Source organism: Molothrus aeneus, chromosome 4 (genome assembly GCF_037042795.1).
Source record: "Molothrus aeneus isolate 106 chromosome 4, BPBGC_Maene_1.0, whole genome shotgun sequence".
Lineage (NCBI taxonomy): Eukaryota > Metazoa > Chordata > Aves > Passeriformes > Icteridae > Molothrus > Molothrus aeneus.
In genome coordinates, this window is record NC_089649.1 from 4,752,168 (window position 1) to 4,775,341 (window position 23,174).

General features: G+C 42.2%; 1 protein-coding gene across 1 annotated transcript in view; it reads right to left on the bottom strand.

The window, feature by feature from the left end:
• The window catches only part of RNF150 (ring finger protein 150), a 108,108-nt gene that overhangs the window by 10,623 nt on the left and 74,311 nt on the right, over nucleotides 1-23,174 (bottom strand). Inside the window, exon 6 of the mRNA XM_066549465.1 lies at nucleotides 18,156-18,366. Coding sequence (XP_066405562.1) covers nucleotides 18,156-18,366 — 211 coding nt within the window. The remainder of the gene's footprint in view (nucleotides 1-18,155; nucleotides 18,367-23,174) is intronic.

The window sequence follows — 23,174 nt, forward strand, 5'->3', positions numbered from 1 at the left end:
TGCACACTAGTAACATTTATCTACTGCTGCTGCTATTCATAACCATTGTCTAAGTCTGGAGCTGTTGTACACTAATAAATATTCCAAAAGAACGAGGTCAGACAATGGGTTTCTAAGAATTTGATACTGCTTCAAGAGGCTTGGGAGGGAGCTAAGCATTGAACAGTGAGTGAAAAGTGCATTTACAAACCCCTTCCTCTGCCAAGCGCACAGGCATGGGCACCAGCTGAGATGGGCAATGACCCACTCAAGGGTGAGAAACAAGCTGAGGAAACTCTGCTGGACTTTGCACTCATGGAGGCCTCACTCCTGCTCACCACCGTGCTCCTCCCGAGGAGACCACATCCCATACTGTCCTTTGATGTCCCTGGGACACAGACACTGCCATGGGGCTCTCCTAAAACTGTTCCAGATCGCCCCAAAAGCTGAGTTTTCCCCCAGGCTCACTGAGATGTAAAAGCTGTAAAAGCCCATAACTGGGCTCAAATGCCAATAAGCAATTTGCATCCAGGAAATCAGCAGAAAAATGAGACCACACTAAAATGTTAACAACAAAAGGTTCTTGGCATTAAATATCTATAAGGTTTGTCTAAGGTGGCACTTCTTTCCTTCTCCAGACTTTTGGGTAGCTCTCAGCTATAACACCTCTTGACAGTAAGCAGAGAAGTACTACTACTCATTTCACATCCTCATTGTAGCGAAATACACCTTATTTCAGAACTCTTCAGTTTGTGAAGACAGATTTAAACATAACCATGAAATCCCTGGTGTCAGTTATGCTCCCAGATCTAGACAAGCATCTAAAACGCATGGAATACCATGAACCTTATTTCAGTCTAGGGCTCACTCCTGAAGAAAACATTCAGATCTGTCTAGAAGGATTTTGCTTCATAAGAAACCAGCAATGTGGCCATCTCCTAGAGCTTTGAGGACCTCATCAGAAAATATATCCAGAGTATTAGAGGCATTGATATGGGATCTTTATCAAAACACATTCTGCTCAGCTTGAAGCCACCGAAGAATGCCAATGCAGGCAGTACTATTCAGATTTTGTTTCCAGTATAAGAACAACCAGGATACAATTAATCATTACATTTGATTTATGAGAGAGACATATCTAGAGTCCTCTATTTTTCTTTGTCTGTCTAAGAAAGTACTCTACCATTACACAGTTTATTGTTACCTCCTACTGTGGCCTTGCCATTGCATCACTTGGCTGTTTCTAGTCTAAGAGGAAGAGCATCTTATGAAATCATTACCTCAAATGGCAACTATTTCACAACAATACCAATTCAATTCATCACTAAGATCCCTTCTTTTAAAATTACTACCGATTGTTAAAATTATTCTCAAGTTAATCATCTCACAGTTCTCCTTGGATCATTTTGTAAGTCTCAAATTCCTACCGCATCATCTTGAGAATTGTAACACTTTAGAATGGGCCATAACTGCACTAATATAACATTAAATAAAACACATGTTTAAAAATGCCTATAAAATCCCTAATGCAAGAGAAACAGTGGGGATATGTTTGAGGAGAAAGGGTTATAAAACCCCTTGCTACTAATGCAGTCCTTCTGTACACAGAGGCTAATAAAACGGATGAAGAAGTTTGGCTGGCTACGACTGAGAACAGAGCACTGGGGAAATATTTTATTGCTCTTCCCTAGAATCAGAGGGAGATTTATCTGAGCAGCAAGGGGAACAAGGACTTGTGTGCTAACTGCTTTTGGAAGGAAAGGTTAGAGTCGTTTTTGTAAATAACAAGCCAGAGCTCTGTGAATGTACCAATGGCAACAGAGCATCCTCCAGGAGGTAAAGCAGATGATGTTTGAAACATTTTGCAAGGAGTACCCAGACACCAGCACACAGGGAAAGAACCACATGCCATGACCTGGCAAGATTAATTCAAGAGGACACTTCAAAAATATGTTTACCTGCACCAAACCCCTAAGTGATTGAGAGATGTGACAGATGGGTCTAGATATGACATAAAACACTGGAGGCTTTCCCAAAGTCAACTTGTTTTTTTGTGTTGTTTTTTTTTTTTTTCCCTAAGTACTGAATAAAAGAGCAACAAAATTTCTTCCCTTAATCTTTTTCTAGGGTATGGGGTTTGGGAGAATATACAGCATCTCTTAATGAAAAACAGCCAAACACAAGGTTCCTTGTCTTTAAACATTCTGCAGTATGAAGGGCTACCATCATCATCATCATCTGGAAATCACACACCACTATCTCAAGCCAAGCATCAAAATTGAAAATTTATTAGTGATATAACTAATTTTCTGAAACCTAAGTTTGGAGCATGTTGTACTTAAGCAATAAACTTTAACACCAGTTACCTGAGAAGACATTTTGGGCTTTGGCAAGACCAATAAACTCATTTTCAGAGAGAGTGCAGAAAGTATCAGCACCCAAATGCTTTCTCCAACAGAGAGTAAGAAAAAATTGTCCAAATAAAGCTGAATAACACAGAGAGCAGACAGTAAGCACATATGCAAAAGACTGAGCAAAGAAAGGGGCAGAACACATACCAGATGTTATTGTATGGAAGTAGTTGGGCCCAACTGGCTAGAAAAGTAAAACTTAGTTTTTTCCCATTGTATTATATGTATATCTATCTTTAATGAGCATATACTAAATCTTTGGGATTTTACCCAGGAATCCAAACACTCAGCCTTTGAAATTCACAGCACATATTAACATTATTTTAGTAGTCAACACTTTGGAAATCAGTCTCCTCTCTGTGAGAGACTAGTTGACATTTTGGGAACTTTTGATCAGCTGCCAATCCTCTCTGTGATCCAGCAAACATGCCTCTGCCTGGTATGACCCAAGAAAATAGAATATTTTTGCTTTCAGTTTAATTTCCTTTTTGTTCTTACTCTTAATGGGTCATGCTCATCATGTTCCTGGGACCAGCAGGGAGACTCCTTCTGCGGCCCACATACTGCAACATCATTTTCTTTTTCCATGACTAGACTTTTTCCCACTGGAAACTCAGACAAAATTTGGTCACAAAGACTGCCAGAACAGTCAATGGGGCCATGATACTGTCTCTTGCACTTGATGCTCTTGGATGAGCTCATCCCCACATTCAAGGTCCTTCACAGTTTACCTGCACATCTGGTCTTCAGGCAATCATAAAGAGACCTGGGTTGGAAGGAACCCTAAAGATCATCTAGCTCCAACTCCACGTCACAGACAGAGATACCACCTATTAGATTTTATTCACTACAAAGTGTTTTGTTCCATCTGTGACCCCACACCTCAGTCCCACGCTCTCGTCTTGTTTCACCGACAGACAAGAGCCACTCTACCTCCTTGACAACAGGACATCCAGCCTCTAAAACCTTGGCAAAGCTGCTTTTCCTTTCTCCTTCCAGGCCTTCCTACTGCCTCGAAGGAGAGAGGGACCGTGGGATGCTGCTGCACACCCTCCTTCAGTGCTCACTAGTGGCCATCCTCAGTGCCCAAACGCTGCCCCAGGTGCACCTCTGTTCTTCTGATTCCCCAGAAAGTTCCATAAGTAAATGTGCAGTTATTTCATTCAAAGTACCAACTGATACAAATTATTATCATTTAGAACATGCAAGATCATGCATGTCCTTGATTGAAAATCAGAAAATGACATCTCCCATAACAGGGGAAAAGATTAAAAACCCACTGAAGCACGGGGCTGCAAGTACACAGCAGTTGTGATTTTCAGGTAGCTGAGCTGCCTTTGGTAATGTATTGCTGCATTCAACACCTGCAAGCTGTCCCTGCAGTGGCCATGCTGTTATACATCTAAAACATCAGATGTGGTAAGGGGACTATTCACTTGGTTTTCTCAGCTGCTGAATGACCAGCACTCCTTGGTGTTACTGCAGAACAATGAGCACAAAGGGACAAAGTTACAGAAAAAACACACTGTGTCATGTTAATGGTGTGTAAGGGGTCTTGTGAGCATTATCCGAGCAGCCAGGGTGAAACATGTGGAGAGACAAACACCCTGTGAGCAGCGAGCAAACACCTTTACTCACACTGCCAGCCATTCACAACTCTGAAGGGACAGCAGGGTGAGGCAAAAGCAAACCCTAAATGCTGCATGTGCTAGTGTGTGTTGTACAACACATAGCTTATGGGCAGGCTGGCAGAATAAAGAGACTTTTACATCCAAGCAGTATAATCCCATAGTTTCATCCTGTGGATCTTAGCTTCCATGGGCTCCCACCAGCTCACACACATGGACTTGGAGAAATGGAACATTTCCAGCCTCCTGCCACACGTTCACAGGACTGTCAGGTACCTGTCCCCAAAAACCTGGAAGACACTGGGCCAAAGGACACTGCTTAGGCTAAAGATTAATTCTTGCAAGTCCATAAAAACAGAGAATACTTGAGAGAAACAGCACAACTCAGAGAAAACATAATTTTTAACTTTACAAGACTGTCGAACCCGATTTCATTTGGACATCTAAGTTATATATTTTGTCACAGGACATAGCTCACCTACTTACTGTAGCTCAAGAGACAAAGATTGAGTTTAGTGCAAGTCAGCTGTAGACAAATTTGTAACAACAGAAAAAAAATCCCAAAATCATGGACCCCCATCAATTTCTCAATGAGTCTGTAAAAAAAATCCCAGTTTAAAAGCAAAGAACATGCTTTTCAGTCTCTCAAACTCCCTCAGGTTGTAGATGTAATGTCTTTGACGGTGTGGCACCAGCAATAGTACCACATTCTACAGACAAGGCTGATGCATATATTGAAACAAAGTAAGAACCTGAACAGATCACTACAGATAGACCCTGCAGCTTCACTATTTCTTCTCTTCCAGGATGGGCACATAGGCAAACAGATTACAGAATGATCAATTACATAAGAACATCCATTTTTCCATACAGAAGAAGCAATTTCTGCTGTTTAGATGTCTGTTAGCAGTGAAGGAAAACAACGTGACAAGCTGAAGTGTCACCTCTTAATTTTATGAGAATTGCAGTAGTTTTTAAAAATAAATTCTAGGTGCTTTCAGAGCATTCTACCATTTAAATCTTCTCCCTGTGGGTTTCCACAGTACCCATACTCTTCCTCTTTCAAAGTTCCTAATTAAAAATTCTGCAAGGAACCTTTCTTTAACATCCACTTTCACAGAACCCTTACAGAAGGAAGTTTTAATTCTAATTGAAAACAGTGCACACTTAATTTATAGGGCCCCCTTTTCAGACACCCCCCTGGTAGGTTCTTGTATCTGGTCCTCCCTCATACACACACAGAGAAAGGACAGCTCTGGCCTTTACTGACCACTGACAACACTTATGATGGGGTACTACCGACTTCTGGAGCTTTCAGAAACGTTTCATTCAAACTAATTGACCTCAAACACTTCACTATTCTCAGACTTTTTTCCTCTGGAGCCTTATGTGATGATGCTTTGAACAACAGCAGGAAAAAGGGCAGACAAGCGTAGGAAGCAGTTCAGTGTAACAGTACCTGGAACACAGGGAGCATTACTGTAAGAGACCTGCTCTGGAAGGGATGTCTTGGGTAGCTGAGTCTGCTCTCCACAATTGTAATGGCAGCATGACACAACCCCTTTCAGATTTGCTAGCAATTAACATAATTCACTGCACCAGCTCCCCAGCCACTTCATTCATCTTTGTGCCAGTGCAGAACTGCAGATGGGTGGCAGCTAAAAGCCATAATACCCAGTTTTCAAAAGAGCCCTTCATGCAACACCAAACCACAGAGATTTAAATTTTTTTTCAACATCCTGCAGTGACAGATGAGTTCAGCTGCTAACTCTCCTTTCCTTAAAAGCCTATCACAAGCCCAGCAAACCCTGCAACACATTTTATATTCCAGTGTAATCATGCAGCTTTTGAACAGCTTTATCCCAGATCTGATCTTCCCTGCAGCCTAGTCAATAGTTCCACTATCAGTAATCTATCTACAGCTATGGCCAGTTCTCTGACTGAGAAGGAACTCTGATCAAGACCCCCAACAGCAAAATGTGAATGTTTTAAAGTTCTAAAGTTCTAAAGTTCTAAAGTTCTAAAGTTCTAAAGTTCTAAAGTTCTAAAGTTCTAAAGTTCTAAAGTTCTAAAGTTCTAAAGTTCTAAAGTTCTAAAGTTCTAAAAGTTCTAAAAGTTCTAAAAGTTCTAAAAGTTCTAAAAGTTCTAAAAGTTCTAAAAGTTCTAAAAGTTCTAAAAGTTCTAACTTCTCGCTATTTGGATAGTCTGTGCACTGGGAAGGTCTTTGTGTGCTGCCAGGTCTGTGGGTCAGCCTTTTGCAGAGGATGCACATTACTGAGACTGCTGCTGGTATTTATGGATTGGCAGGTAGGAGATGACATGGTCAGCTGATAGGATCTATAAGCCTCATGTTAATGGTACTAGCAGGAAAAGTAAAGCATATTTCTGCAGTCTGAAACAGCCCATAGTTTCCATCAGGAACACATCTACCACGACTTCCTGAAAAGTTAAGCAAAACTGCCCAATTTAATTGGCCCATATATAGTTGTTCTTATGAGAAACACGTCTCTTTTCATTAGTTTAGAAATAATAAAAAAAACTAAACTAAGAAATTATAGCAAAACTTGTCCTTTTGGAAAAGTAAACATTTTTAATGTCCTTTGCATCTTCTTTAGGTTGCTTTCACTCTTTACTTAGAGGATTAAGCAATATTTTTTATCTAATCAAAAGCATTCCACAGGAAAGAAAAATGAGCACATATAAACCCCATCATGAGCACATGAGATGAGGATTAAAGTATGACTAGGAGGTTTGTTTGGAACAGAGATGTCCAAAATGTTACTGGTGTCTTGTGGTAGGGCTAGTGCACCAAATAAAATCCTAACAAGCTTGTCTGAGTACATTAATGCACGTTCAGTGCACTCACAGAGAAGACATAAGTACAGAACAACAATCAAGAAAAGCTCTCATAAAGGAAGAGGTCAGCTGTTCATCCTGTATGTTAACTTTGGAAAATTTAAATCAGTTGATGCCAATCTCCTTTTAACTGGAACATTCCTCTGACAATCATGCAAGAGCTCAACATTTTTTTTTCCCATTAAAAATAAATCTGAAGTGCCAGGCCTGGCCCGTTACACACAAATATGGTCTGAAAAAATTTATGAAAATAGCTTCGTGTAAAGAAGAAAAAAAAAAAAAAATCAGCCTTTACAACAAGTGAAACCAAATTCACAATTTCGATTTAAAGAGTTCCAATTAATTTAATGGCAGTCTCCTCCTGATCCTGTGTCTCCTTCCTGCCTTCCTTTCTGTCCCAAATGAGCCCATATTAGAAAGAACATAGCACAGTTTTTCTTGACCTGAGGTCTGAAAGCAAGACTTGGGTCTCTCCAGCCTATACCAAGAGTGCACCCATGCTCCCTCCTCTTTTACCTGCTCCTTTTGCTTCCTTGCTCGTGGATCACACAAGTAACGTGACAAAAAAGTGAGCTCCATTTGCTGGGTTGCAAAATGCTGGGTGTGACAAAACCCAGAGAGGGGCAACCAGGACAATAAGGAGTGAAACCAGCATGGAAGAGGGAACTCCATCTCACCTAGAGGACACTAAAGCTGGCTAAAGGGCATCTGAGGATGATTTCTCATTTGCAAAGTGCCCTTGGAGCTTTGGGTCTGTTGGTATGCAATCCTGCAGGGACATCCACAGAAGCAGTTTTAGGGTATATAAATCTAGGGATGTTTAGCATTTCCCTTCAAATAAGTTTCCAGCCACAGTGTAATTTCAACTGAACAACTTCTGGCATGGGAAAATCCCCTCCCAAGCCCAGCTTTTATCAGGGATGCTTGCTGAAATGCTCATGGGAACACAGCAAGGCCAAACCCAAGACATCCATTTTCTGAATTTCTTCTTAGAGCAGTGGATGGGAAAGGTCAATTTAAGTTTCAACAAATTGCAGCTGGAATTTTACTAGAAAATATGTTCATTAGGTCACTTGGCTACCACCACTAGCATCAAGACGTCCCTAACATTCTACATGTGAAACTCAAATTGAAACAGAGTGACTTAAAACCACTATTTGTCTGCATGAAAAACCTTTGTCTCTGTTTCAATTTTTAAAGTTATTATATAGTCCTGTTCCTCCTTTTGTGTTCTGAGCATTAACACTCCTTGGGGAGGCAGAAGAAGGAGTTTTTACCCGATATAATGATACCTCCCCAGAAAACTAAAAGTAACAACACCACTCTAGAAACCAACCAACCACGTAACTTCAAAAAACATAAATGCCTTTGCACTGTTCATTATTATTTCCCTTTGTTACACAACTGTAAAGTTAGAGTCAAAACTCTGTGGCATTAAGTTGGGTTTTAACCCCTTTTGCCATTCCTTTTTTATTCAAGTTTCTTCACTTTCCACTCCTCTCATTGAAAAGTGGTCATGTCCAAGAGGTTCCCAAGCAGTTCCAGAACAACTTAGACCCCAGGAGCCTTTAGAAAACACAAGATTAAAAGATTGCTATATTTTTATCTAGTCTGGAAAAAGGGCTTTTAGAAGCTGAGTACCACTTGATAGTACTTTTTAAATTTTTACAAGGGAAGTGGTCTTGCATCTGTCAGTCACAGTCAACCAAAAACTGAAGGATTAATTTAGGAATAAAAGAGAGACAAAGGGAACTACTGCAATCACACGTAATTGTTTCTGCCCTGTGGAATATACATTTAAAGCAGTTTAACTTTTGAGGGTGAACAACTAAAACCACAACCTTTCCTCCAAAACTGTTGCCTTGGAAGTGCACTCTTAGGCTGCAGCCTTCTCCACAGCTGGAAACATGTTCCATCTCCCAGAACAGGTTGGTAGAGGATCATTTTTCTAAAATTTCCTTCTTTAAGGCTATTTTGGTCTTACAGATTGACAGGTATTCATGTGCAGAAAGACAATTCGCTGGTGCCTTTTCAAAAGGCACTTACAGGGAAGTAATGAAGTTCAGCAACACCTTGGCTGAATTCAATATCCTGAGCACTTGGGGGCAAAATCTGAAGTCAGCTTTCTCATGCATATGTGACACCCCACGATTGGTGGCTGTCTCCCAAAGAAACCTTAGCAGCTGAAAACACTTTGATAATAACGCTGGGTTATTTAATTACTGTGCAAGGAACTGGCAGATTTTAAACTCCTTTTGTGTGATTTCTTCCCCCCTGACTGAGAAGAGACAAATTAATAAATTTAGTAAAGCTATTTCAGCTAAGTGCTTTTCACACTCTGACTTGGCCTCTGGCACCCTTATTCTACACGTTTTCTATTCATTGTCCTTTAGGAGCATTTTTTCATTGATTTATAGCACTATGAGAGTGGAAAATAGAGCAAACATTCACAGAGGTCTCCAGGTAAGTTGTTTTGCACATTGTGTATATTAATTCATGGCTTAACTATTGCCACCCAACAGAGCCTATGTTCTTGCCTACTCCCTGAATGCCTCAGAAATGTTAACATGAGTTACAATGAAAAGAACAGTCAAATGTATTGGCAGTCACAATAAAAAGCCAGTTTGGGTGCATGTTCATTAATGCAACTCTGATGCTAGTGTGCACTGTGCTGAGTACAGCCTGACTGTACTCCCCAGGATATATTTATTCATCCTCAGGATATATTTTCTCCAGCCTTGCCATTGGAGTGGCAAAGATGGCATTTAGCTGGGCAAGAATATATCCACATGGGTCCTATGTTCAGCATCCCTAAATGGAAGGGCTTATACACCCCTCCCACTCCCAGGCAGGAGAAAATCCCCTAACATGCATGCCAGAAGTTGGATATTTCATCTTGGATATTGGGCTTGACCTATTACCTTCTCTTGCAATCACTGCCATTTTCTATAAACACTCACAAGCCAGTTTCTCCATCTGGCCTATCTCAAAGCATCAACTTCAGGCAGTACCTTCACTTAGAATTGCCCACACCTAGAACAACAGAACGTCCAGGTATTAAGAATTTAATGAGAACTCTCACTTCTAGGTGAAGTGGCCTGGTTGCTGTTGCAACCCTGGAGGACCCCTAATTTCTGCAGGGGTTGGAGCAAAGTGAGAAGGACTGATTTTTTTTTTTTTATTTTTTTTTTTTTGTTAAGCTGAAATCCTGGAGTGTTAGAGACAGTATGTGAAAGTTTGAGCTGTTGCCCCTACAGGAGACTGGAGAAAATTTAGACCATAGCAGTTCTGGATGCTTCTTGCAGGCCAAACATCTCCTCCAAGACTGTTTTTCTGCCATACAAAAAACTATCACATAGTTACATGCTCACTTCCCCCTCCCTTTCACTTGATCTCATCTAAATGTAACTCTCATGGTTTTTGAGAAATCAGAATTGCTGGTTACAAGACAAGAACTTAAGATGTAAGCATGCACATAGTCCTTTAAATTCTTATGAGAAACCAGTCAGCTTCCTTGAGCAAATGATTCTGCTGCACGTTCACAGGCTCACAGCCTGGATGAATAAGGTGAAAAACATTGTGTACCAATGACTGGAAACATTTTTATCAGCAGAGCTCTTGCCTGACTTCTTTCATTTCAGTTACCTTCACTAGGGAGCACTAAGGTGAACAGACAGACACTCATGAAGCAATGCAGCCAGAACAAAACACATGCAAGCAGAACCGAGAGTGACTGCTGCAGGAATGACTTCTTGAGTACCTTCTGCACCTCAGCCTCTTGTTTTTACCTTCCAAGAGGCACAGCTGCCTTTTCATTGCCCTTTTCCCCTCACCAAACTTACAAGAGCTGTTTGCTTGCTGTGATCTGCTCTTACCTGTGAGGTTTCTGCAAGTGGGCCCATATCTGTGCATGCACTGGCTGATTCAGCACAGCCTGGCCCCAGCTGGGCTCTCTGAGCTCTGCACAGCACAGGTGAGCACTGCTTTTGCCTTGCCTGTCTGAAATGACAGCAGCAACAAGAGGCACCCTGGGCTTCTCCCCTTCCTCTGCCTGCCTTACTGCAGAACCACTGCTCTGCCATACTTCTTACTGTTTAGTTTCAGGTGCTGTCCCAAGCTGGATCCTTGTGTCTCCCATTTGGTTTTGTTTCTGAATTGATAAGGAAAAAATTCAGAATCAGAGTAGCACATTGTACCTTAAACAGCACTTCCTGATGCTTTCAGTGGAGGCTTTTCCATAAAAACAGATGAGAATAAAAACTCAACAGACACTTACAAGTGTAAATAATCAAGTCAATTGTATGCAAGATACTGAACATCTCTTACAAGGCAAGGCTTTTTTGTCAAGCATAAATCAAAGAGATCAGCTAGTATTGAAGTCATCTGGTCTCTCTGCAGTTCAGACTTGTATTTCACTCTACATTGTCAATTTTGCTTTGAAAGCTTTCTTGTTCAGTGTTTCATCCAGACACCTGCTAAAGAGAGTGGAACACAGAGCAAGACACAAGCTGTGTCATCACTGGCCCAGTCCACAGGTCCCCTTTTCCCCTGCACACACAGAGCACCCATTCAGAGCAACTGGGGATGGAACACCTAAGGACACACTTCTGCACCAGCACAGGGGGGTGCCTGGACCCTGACTGCTCACCAAGAGCCCACCAAAGCCACTCCATCTCTCTCCTCCTCATCTGGGCAGGGCAGAGAAAACACAACAAAGGGCAAGTGGGTTGAGCTGAGGACAGGGAGAGATCACTCACCAATTACCATCAGGCGCAAAAGGGACTTGACTTGGGGGAAAAATAATTAATCTGACTTATCACCAAACAAATCAGAGTAAGGTAAGGAGAAATAAATCTTAAAACACCTTTCCTCAAAAACACCTTCCTCCCTTCTTTCTGGGCTGAACTTGACTCCCAGACTCTCTGCCTGTTTTCCCCTGAGCAGCATAGGGGAGTGGGGGTTGCAGTCAGTTCATCACATTTCCTCTGCTGCTCCTTCCTTGTCAGGGGCAGGACTCCTCATACTCTTCCCCTGCTCCAACATGGGGACACTCCCATAGGAGGCAGGCTTCCAAACTTGTCCAATCTAAGTCCTTTCCACAGGCACAGCTCTTCACTAACTGCACCAGCATGGGTCCCTGCCACGGGGTGCAGTCCTGAAAATACAGGATGCTCCAGAGTCCTGGAGCTAGCTGGTATTGGCTCCACTAGACAACTAGCAGCTTCTGACAGAAGCCACCCATGTAGCCACCCTGCTACCAAAACAAGCAAACCAAACACCTACAGTCTTTACAGAAGCACTGCTCCTTCCTTAGTTTCATTGTCATAGACAATAAATCCCTTATGTCTCTTGCATTCACTGAACATTAATAAAATGCTCAGTATATACTCAGATATGAGCATTCAAATGAGATTTGAAGCTTCATCCTTTGTTTGCCTAGTTGTTCATGATGATTTTTGAGCAAAATAGACAGCTGTGTAGGGTCCAGTTGTGATGGAGATAGTGTGCTTGCTTTTGGGAACACTGTTGTGAAAGCTGGCTTCTATGTTCCTCTCTTGTGCTCCACATTTCTTTCTTCCTACTGTACTGGCACAACAACTTCTGGACCAGAAAACTGATCCAAATGAAAGAAAAACACCAGGGAGAAATTGGCTGCCTTCTGGACCGGGCTTCCAAGGCAGCTACACAACATAAAAGCAACATGGAGGCAGGGAACGTAATTAGGGACAGACAGAAGAAAGCCAGGGACTGTCACAGACTTCAAATGTACAGGCAGACTTAAAAAATCGAGCTTTGATGACTGGAAGTGACCACTGTCTTCTGTATCTCTTCCTAGACTCAAATATTAAGCAATCTTCATGGCATCTGCAGCCTTTTTGGGACCCTAGGTTAGTCCAGACTGCTGTGAGTGCTTTTACCATGCCCTCTCACTGAGCCATATCACAGCTCCGTGGGGAAAAGGGACCTTACTGATCTGATGTCTTCATCCTTACTCTGTACACAGTGCCAATGGACACAGAAGATGTGAAACAGAAAACGAAAAAAATAAATTAGAATTTAAATTTCCTCCTTGATTCGCAGCAGTTTCGTACAGCCCTTTTTGCAATTTTCTGTGCAGAAACACTTCGTATTTCACTCCTCAACATATGGAAAGAAGGAGCAGTTTTATAACACAAAAACTTATGTGATAATCCAGAGCCCATTTTCAGTGCCAGCTGTGTTTCACTTGGTGACTCTCAAACCACCGGTGCTATGTTGGCATCAGTGCTGGTCCCAAAACAATCAAGGAACTCAGATCATTGGAAGTTTTGATCCATAACAATTACTTAGTGCAATATCCCCACAAGATTTTAGCAGAGCCACCAGGACTTAGGTCACACGCCAGGCACATGGGACCCAATTGGCTCAGTCTTGAACTAGGTCCCAACAGTATTCTCTCTCTGGGACAGTATCAGAACTTGCTAATTCAAGTGTTCATAACTTGCTGCATTAACTAGTATCTAGGGAATTTTTCCACCTTTTCCTCCCCCCTTTACATTCCACCTATAAAAACCCCACTATTCATAGCAAGGAGGAACAGTCAAGTGGTTACAAGACAAGAGTGGATCAGATTCTTATCATGCACTTTCATCCACTTCCAAAGGCTGACTATTCTTCACAAAGATATTTTAGACATACATACAGATCAAAATAATTACCTAAAAGTTATATTAATAGATTTAATGGAGAGCTATCAGAGAGATTTGAAAGGGTCCTAACAGTCATGATGAGCTGTACGTTGGCAGGGTTTTATGGAAAGAACAAAATGAGAGGCAGAAAAGGAACTCCTGATACTGTCTAGACTGCCCACACTGTTGTACAGTGTGCCACACTCTGTGGACTTGGCAGGTGATATGACACCTTGGAGGAAAGTTTGTGGCTTTTCCCACTAAAAATCCTGCTCATGTGTGCAGTAGAATTATTTAGCGATCTCCCTCCAACTACAGAGATAGTACCAGTGGGATTTCTGAGGCCCTGTGCAGTGGGATGAGATACCCTGCTGAATGGACTATAAAAGCCTGTATAAACTGAAAAATGCGAAGTATTTATGAAGAGATAAACTTTACTGGCAAAGACAGTGCACATTATTTACTGCAGAAGTTAGTAAGCGCTTGAGGGAGATAAATGACCATGGATGCCATAAAAGAATAAAACCTAATAACTACTTTTCACCTGCCAGTGTCAGCATACCTTTAGAATATCTAGATGCTACTTTATCAAAACACTACCTTTTTTAACCATAGCATTCAATCCCAGCTAAGCCTGACCCAAAGAATATTACAATGGTCTCCTCAAACCTTAGATCCACCCTCTGAAGCTGGTGTAGCTCACAGCTCCTTCAAGTTCAGATCTTTGCCAAGCCCAGCTCACACTCATATCATATGTAGAGCAGGAAATCCCACATGCACTCAGATTTACAAAAATGTTAGCATTTTGCATAAGTCACTACTAAAAATTAGGCACCACACATTGCTATGATGCATGATTGTAGAAAAAGATGCTTAGGTTGTCACCTGTCATATGCTCTGGAGAGCTGAAAAAGTCAGAGCAGTAAACTCAGCTGAGATGAACTATTATGTATTTCACACTATTTCCCCCATCTACTCTCCCCCTTCTTGTTTTTCCCAAAAGTCCAGGTTTTCATTTTTTCCATCAATACCTTTTCAGCAACCTTTAACAGAAATGACAACATGCTATCCCAGGATCCTACACAATATCCCACCACAGAGGGCAAACAGTCACTAAGACTAAATACTGAAGAGACTTTGGCTGTGGATATGCCCAAGAGACTTGATGAAGGCTTGGATCTTGCTAAAAGGCAGCTGAGAGAACCTGCTGGTCCATTTTTAAGTGCTCAGTGCTACTGAACAGGCGATTCTTGGTTTAGCAAGGAACCCTAGGGCTTAGTCCTGTCCAGATGTTCACAGTACAGCACATTTCCAAGGGTCCCACAGGTACCAAGAGCATGGGGAGCAAAAGGGAGAGAGAGAAGGCAGGATGTCTTGTTGAGCTCATGCACAGAAGTAGGAAGGAAAGCACTGGCTGAGTTCCAGAAATTATAAATCTGGCCCCACTGAAGTAGGCAGGAGCTTTGCCACCATAGAGACAGAGTTTTACCCAATGTGAACAGTGTTCTGGGAATACCCTCCCTCCAGACACACTGTGGGAGGTCTTCTGGTTCTGAATAATCACTGGAAACACAGGAAGGGAAATTAAACCCAAACCAAGACAACAATACCAGAATGATTAATCAACAGGCAAAAAAAGAACGTAACAACAATGAAGGGAAAAGTGTTGCAGAAGCTGGTGGAAAGAAAATGGCAAGTCCTTTACCTCCTGGACCACTGAACTTTTGTGAGGAACAAGGGATGATGCAAGGACTTGTGGTGCTGGGTGCAGGAGGCCACATCAAGGCTGCACTGGAGTCCTGGAGTCTGCCCAGATTCAATAACAAGGGGGGGAAAAAACTTGAAGTGCAGATTCAGCCTTGGAGTAGGCTGGCATCAGTAATGCTATATAGAGAGGCCAGGATCTAGCAACTTCAGCAAAGATTCCTGGGAGCAATCAGTGTCATCACTTACAAATAGCCAGGCAGGCTAGTTCACACAAAGGGCACGCTCAGCAAGCTCTGTGGTGTGCAGCTGAGCATTCTGAATATAAAGAACACAATAAAAAAGACATAATGCCTATAAAGTTCCATCTACTCTGACAGCTATGACCCAGTTATTTAGCCTACCCTTACCCTCTGATTTAGTTAGCATTGGGATTCATACCACAACTATATATAAGGCCCTGGATGTTTCCCTTTCACTGCCTTAAGAGTTCAGGCTGCCTACAAGGCCAAGTTCTACCTTTTAAACTGCCTGAACCCTCCAAATCCACATGAGGCAACTAGAGAGCCAAATTCCCATAACTGCTGGAATTCAGCCCCCCCAACCCAAGACCTCTTCTTTGCTGCAGCTCTGCTGCAAAAAGGGACTAAGTGACTTTTCTGGGAACTAACTGCAAAATGCACCAGGCTGGATGTGGTGATGACGGCAGGGAAACTTGCACACCCATCACTGACAAATATCCAAGTACTGCATTGCCCTTGAGATGAAAAATCCAGGTGAAGATTCACGTCTACACGTCAATGATGAATGAATGACGGCAGCCAACTAAGCATTAAACCAGATCCCCCTGAGTGACTCTGTGACAAGCACAGGATATGCAGGCATAGATTGGCTTTTGGAAGGTCCCAAGGTGCTTGGAGCTTTCCTCAGGCCTGCTTTCCCCAAGCACACCTCCGACAGTGTGAGGTCTACAACCCTTACAGAGCTTGGGCCACTTCGCAGTTTTCCCTCCCTGTTCTATTCTCTTGCTCTCTGTCATGTAACCAGCAAAAAACCTCATTTCACAGTCCTTCCCTGGGCCTGGCCAGTCTCTCCAGATGATGATGATCTCCTGATGCTCTGTAGTTTGCTGTCTGTGTGCCTGGTCTTGGTGCAAGGTCCTTGTCCATGGGTTCTGCTGCCAGCTCTAGGGATTGTCCAGTCTTCAGGTCTATTGTCCAATATTGTCAAGGTAAGGGGAAAAACAGAGAGTAACGTGGAAAACAAAGGGCACCAAGACAAAATCAGGCATTTCTGTAGCCTTGCAGTATTCTGCTGGCTCTGAGAAAGCTTTTCACCCAGTTACTTAACTGAGCTAGCAATTTGGAAAATGAATTAGAAACGTGTTTGGTCCTTCTGCAATCACTTGAAAGAAATCTGGAGGCAAGAGAGTGCCTGGAGAGTTACTGAGCTCTTGTGCTCACTGGCAGCCTCACCAGCATTGTTACGCCTGCTGAGAGACCAGAAGAGCTGCTTCTCAGCCTGACAAGATCCTGGGATGAAAAGCACAGACTGCTCCTCATGCTGGGCTTGGAGCCAGGCTGCTGGCTTTTCCCAGCATGTGTCACGCAGCTGTGTGTTTAAGGGGCACCCCACAGCCCTCCTTCCCAGCCCCAACAGTGTGAATCTTTCAGAGAACTGTGGGGCAAGGACCATTATCCTTAAGAGGACCTACTTGCTTCTGGAGTGCTAAAGGGCAGAGCAGAGACCAGCATTTAGCCCAGTCTTTATTACAATGTGATGCCATCTTTCCTTTGTTTTTACAATCAGCCTTAAATGCATTTCAAAACAATTATTGGAAGGAACAAAATGCCATCTTGTTCTGAACAGCTCTTGCTAGGAGACTTGAGACTTCTCAAGGAGACTTGAGAAAACTGAATGCCCCCAGACAGCAGCTGGCCATGGAAGATGGCTGGGATTAAAACCTTGCTGCTCACTCCTTGCTGAATCCAGAACTTAGACCATAAAAGGACCACATCTGAAACCTGAAATCCACAAAACAGAACATAAAAATCTGGGTCACCAGTATCTAAGGTCACAAGTCCAGTCTTTCTAGAAGTTATTTTCACTTCCATGACACTGGCATGACAACATGAAAGAAAATGGGATTATCAAGTCTCCCCACAGAGTAAGAAGAGTAATGTAAAATCATTTCAGCCTAGTACCATCTTGTGTCTCCTACCTTTTCACATAATATTATTACTTACCTTTTTTTTCATGCCCAGGCCCAGAGCAGTACCTAGACACCATTGAAAATGTCTATTTTTTCCAGAACTTACACCAACTCTATACACAAAATTTTACCACATTCCTCTACCTCCCTTCAAGTATATCTGATTTTCTATAATAGTCTTGTCAATATACCCACCGGTATTAAACAGATAGGTATTTTCTACTCATGTACTATTTTGCCTAAAAATGAGCATTTTGGACTAGCAGAGTCCTTATTCAAAATAGCTGACAAAATTTCTTTTAAACTGTCAGAAGGAGATTTTCAAGAGAGAACAATATTTTTAGGAACAGAGAGACATGCAAACATTTTGAGAATTACTTGTTCAAATGGCACCACTTACACATGTGAAAACTAAAGACACCGAAAACACGTAAAACTCTCCTTTCGTTTTTGTACAAATCATCAGTGTTGTTTAACTGCACTCAGGCTTTCAAGCACAGCAACTCTGACCATCAGTCCAGTACCAGCAGAACACAAGATAATTAAATTTACTTACCCTCTAGATTCCTGCCGGGCTTAAAACAAGGCCATAGCTGCAATGACGAGCCCTCAAAGGCTGCTCCCTAGATAGGGGCTTTGTGGTTGGGGTTCCCAGACATTTATCTCAGTGCAAACCCTGCCAGAATTGGGAACTTACTGCTTGTTGTGAAGTTGCCCTCGCCAGGCTGGGGGAAGGAGTCCACGTCCTGGATGACTTGGAGCACTCCCGCGCCGCGGGCCGGGGCGTCCAGGGCCACGGAGCTCTCGTTCACGGTAATGTCGCTGGCCCCCGTGATCTGGTTGGTCGGTGGGCCTCCTATGGATGCTTCCAGGTCTGGAGGTATATCATCCAGGCAATCTGCATTCGGCTAATTGGGGAAGAAAAAAGGAGAAAAATCGAGCTCCCACCTGATAAAAAGATTCGATTTACTTCTTACCTCTTCTTCAGATTTTTTTGGCTCTACTGCAGTATTGAAAATGACAACATACAACGAATAAACACACAGAGTTTGTCCTCATGTACTTAAAACGTAATACAATCTGTTGGAAGAGAGACCCAAAGTATGCCATGGAAATATTGAGTATTAAACTGTGTCACCTACAATTGCTAAACATTCTTATTTATACTTTTAAAAGGGTTTGGGAATGCGCACATTAAAAAAGTAACTCACTTACTGGTATGATCTGCTCAACATGGGCAAATAGCTGAATTAAACCACAAATGTAAACAGATGCAGGAGCTGAAAGGGAACTATTCTCTTTCTAATGATTATTATTTTTCTTAATATACATTTTACAGAGCCAGTATCAGAGCTTACAGGAATAAGAATTCAATAAGAACAGCGTATGTGTGCACCTATGTGTGTGGTGCAAAACTAGAAGCTAAAACTGCTTGTAAGACAAGTTTCTAAGCATCAAAATATCATCTTCGTTAATACTATATTTCCTACAAAACACAATTATGAGAAAAGAAACAAGCAGACAAGAATGGGAAACTGAAGAGCATTTTTTGATTCACAGTCTTTCTTGCTATGTGAAGCAAGACCAGTGACAGAGGGACAGAGCAAGACTGAGCTGCAACATGCAGATGCCTTGTTAAGTTTGGAAAAGTTAATTGAAGTTGTTCCCATTTATCTTTATTCTCCAGGAACCAGACAGCTAGCCTGGATCAGTCACTTAGGTTTCCTCTAACTTCAGGGGTTTGAGGCATTTTTGCTGTGTGTTTCATGCCCTAACCCTAGGTATGAATTGCTCCCTCTGCTCAGCACTAAGCAGAGACAGGGCCTAAGCTGCTAGACTGGAAAGCCAACATGCAAATGGCCAATGTGAGAGGAGGTGCACTCTGTTTGGTGGATCTGATGTTTTTCCTATGCTTAGTTGTCTCACATGCCAAGGCACTTTGGAAAATCTCACTATCGGCTTATCTCCAACAGCAGGCACCAAGAAACCAAGCAAAATATGATACAGCAAAGGCTTAAAGAGAGATTTAACTTGAAGCACAAGAGAAACCCCCTTGAATTCAAGTAGAGTAGGTTACCATACATTTACTTTTTTTTCCCAGAACCAGGAAATTAGCATGTTTTCCTCTTTTTCTACATATTCCCTGTTTGATTCTTGTCACCTCTTAAGTATTTTTTTCACAAGTGTTCCTAATGAAAAAGACAGGCAACTTAAGCAGTCTTGTATCCACAAACTGAAGTTCAGAATGAAAACTAGAATTGTTGTTGTCTGGCTCCAGTGTTATCCACAAGCTGCAAGAATGCCTCAGATTTGGGATAAAAAAGGCACATTCAACTATACCAGGTGATAAAGAAACTCAGTGAATCTGTACTTTTGCAAGTCAAGTACAATCACTTACATGTAGGACAGGGACCCAAAACTCTCCCTTAGATCTATTACGCTTTCCCTCTCCCTTGGCTAACATAAAACAATGTTTTCAGAATTTAATTTTTAATTTAATTTAACTTTGATGGCAGTGTATATTAAAAACAAAAGGCCTATTTTCCTTTCTCCTATAGGAAAAATTATTTCAATTTTTCAGGGGACCAGTTATCTGTCCTTTGCTCTGATTTCATTTACTCCTAGAATGGGGTTTTATCACAAACTTTTATACCTTTTAAAGAGGGGATTATAACTAAAAGTCAAACCAAACATTAAAGATACAAAAATAATATTGCTTGAGATAATTTAATCTCTTTACTCCTGAATCATTTTAATTGAATAAATGCCCAAAACTAAGCAGCATGCTATAAAACCATTTATATTAAATTCTGATCAGAAAAAAAACCCACACCATTTTGGCTTTGGCTGCCAGGGTGACCCAGATACGGTTGCCAAGTTTAATTACATTGGTTCCACTTGAGCCCTGCATATAAGTGCTTTGAGAGCACAATTCCACTAAAGTCAAGGGAAAGCTTTGTATTGGCTTCAGAGGGTTTGGCTAAGGCTCTTAGTGAATAGCTTAAAGCCACACAATCTGCTGCCAAAAATGCAGCTGACTGCATATCCAGCAGATGTTTGCAGGACAGAGGGAGAAGCAGAGGGAAACTATTTAATATGGTATGATTGTCCCAAGAGCAAGACAGACCTTTGAAAGACACTTTCACTGGTAATCCTTTTCAAATACTGTAGGTGTAGTCTGAGCTGGGATTGCCAGCCAAGAATGGAAAAGGTCAGGCCAACCATTTGCTGGTAGATAGTTAATAGCCTTCTGGAGGTGCAGAGCACTGCAGAGAAAAGTGGAGGTGTTGGGGTGCTCAGCTGTTGTTGTTCTATTTCTAGAGTCCCACAGTGTTTTTATCAGATTTATAAAGTCCATACCTCCTTGGTGCGTTCTTACGGCTGCAGAGCTTCTCAGCACAGACTCCTTCCTCAGCATGCTGTTCACTCTACCAGTTCAGAGCTCCTCCAAGGCTCTCCCTGGCTGGCCAACCCACCCCCTTTTATCCCAGTTATCTTCATTAGCCACAGCTGCAGCCCAGTTAAGGACATGGCAGCTGCAGCCCATCAAGGACAACTGGGACCTCCCAGAGCAAAGCCTCTATACAGATATTCAAGTACAATACATTTCCTCTACTACATTTCCCCCTTTTCTTTTACTTACAGAACCAGGTTGTACATAGAGATACTTAAATGATATTCAAGTACAATACATACATTTCCCCATGACTCCAAGGCCATGTACAACACACATAGCTCCTTGCTCAAAGGCCACACTCTTTCACAGCTCTCTGACCCAAAGGCTATGATCTCTTGCAGCTCTTGGCTGTCTTATCTTCTACCAACTATCACATCAGGGTCACCAATTGTTGTTGGTCCTTTTCTAGAGTCCCACACTGTTGTTATCAAATCTCTAAGGTCCCGTATCTCCTTGGTGTGCTCTTATGGCTGCAGATCTTCACAGCACAGACTCTTCCTTCTACAAGTTGCACTTTCCTGACATCACACATGCAGAGCTCCATCACGACACCCCCTAACTGGCCAGCCCACCCCCTTTTATCCCAGTTATCTTCATTGGTCACAGCTGCAGCCCAATTAAGGGCATGGCAGCTGCAGCCCATCAAGGACAAACGGGATCTCCAGGAGTAAAGCCTCTATACAGATATTCAGGTACAATACATTTCTTCTACTATACTCAGCTACTGTGAAAATGAGTGCAGGAGTTTTGGTGCCCCACAGTTGCCTGGGGAATCTGAGCTTAGGGCAGATCATATTTGAAGTCTCTATTACAAAGTAAATGCAGAGTTTAGTTGTGAATTGAATTGAAACATTTAGATATTTGGGATCTAACCAATCTTTTCCTGGAAAATCCAAAGTCTTTCTGCTAAATGAAGCACAATATATCCACAGACATGCAAGCCAGGTCTTTAATAACAACCATAAGAGAAACATGCAGCTGGCAGGAAAAAAACCCCACAGCCTGTCTAGGGTAAGATTTTCTCATTCATCCCATTGTAAAAGCCTGCAAAAAGGCTTTGGCAAATTTGCACCCAAGTCTCCCATCAGAGGCTGATGCCTGTCTAAGGCTTTTTTCTTCTTTTGTGTGTGGAAATTTCAGCTAAGAGGGCTCAGCAAGACTCAAGAATGTGGTTAGGGAATGACATTTTCCTTTATCCACTCTACAGAAATGTTTGCCACCTTTCACTGAGATGCCCTAGAACTTTACAGGTTCTTTGAGGGCATCATCTTTTCCCAAAGCAGCCTATGGACACCTGGCTAAGTGATGAGTCTCTAAAAACACCAGTTCATGTGTGCTGGTGGCTTTTTTGTCTCATGGGAGCACCAGAAAGCAAACCTCAGGAATGACATCCACCCTGGGCTGTCCTCAGCTGGTGCTGGGCAGTGAGAAGGGGGAGGACAACACGAAATCTGTGCAGGTGGAAAACAGGTCCTGGGAGCTGAGCAGGAGCTCAAAAGGACACAGGTTGGGCAGGAGTGGTTATGCAGAGGAGAAGCAGGAGAGAGCAAAAGGTGGGAAAGGAACAAACAAGAGTTGAGGGGTATTTCAGAAAGAGAAGGTAGAAAAAAGAGAGGAAGAGGAGGAGCAACTGATAGCAGTATAGGAATTTTTAAGCCTCAAGCTACCAGATGCTCTTATACCTCCACTTGCTTTGCTGTGGAAAGGAAGGAGGAAATCTGACACAAAGGCTACCATCCACTCCAATTTCCCATGGACAGCAGCTCCTACTCTAAGTCACTTGGAAGGATAAGACTCTCCATCCCTTCATGTACATATCCAATGATCCATGTACACCAACATGCTTCCTCCAAGAGATGAAGAGGGCTGTTTTCAGCTTGTTGTCTTAGAACACCTACAGGAAATTTTTACAGAATAAAATCCCCTAAAAAATAGAATAAAATCCCCTAAAAAAAAAAAAAAAACTTTGCTAGTGGAACATTAACATCCAAGTGCTTTATTTTTAGTGTTAAGACAGACCGACACTAAAGCTGATTTGGAAATCTTAATTTGAACCAGTCGTTCATGTAAGTTACAGCAGCATCTTTAATTATATGCTCAGTACAATTATTTCCAAAGAAGCTCCATGCAGAAAGCTCTCAGTGAGGAGGCAGGATAGATCCCTGTTCTGCTGTACTGTACAACAGAAGAAAGGGAGCTATGAGAAAGGAAACAGTGGCTGAGGAAATGTAATGGTGTTCCAATTATTCCTGGCAATTA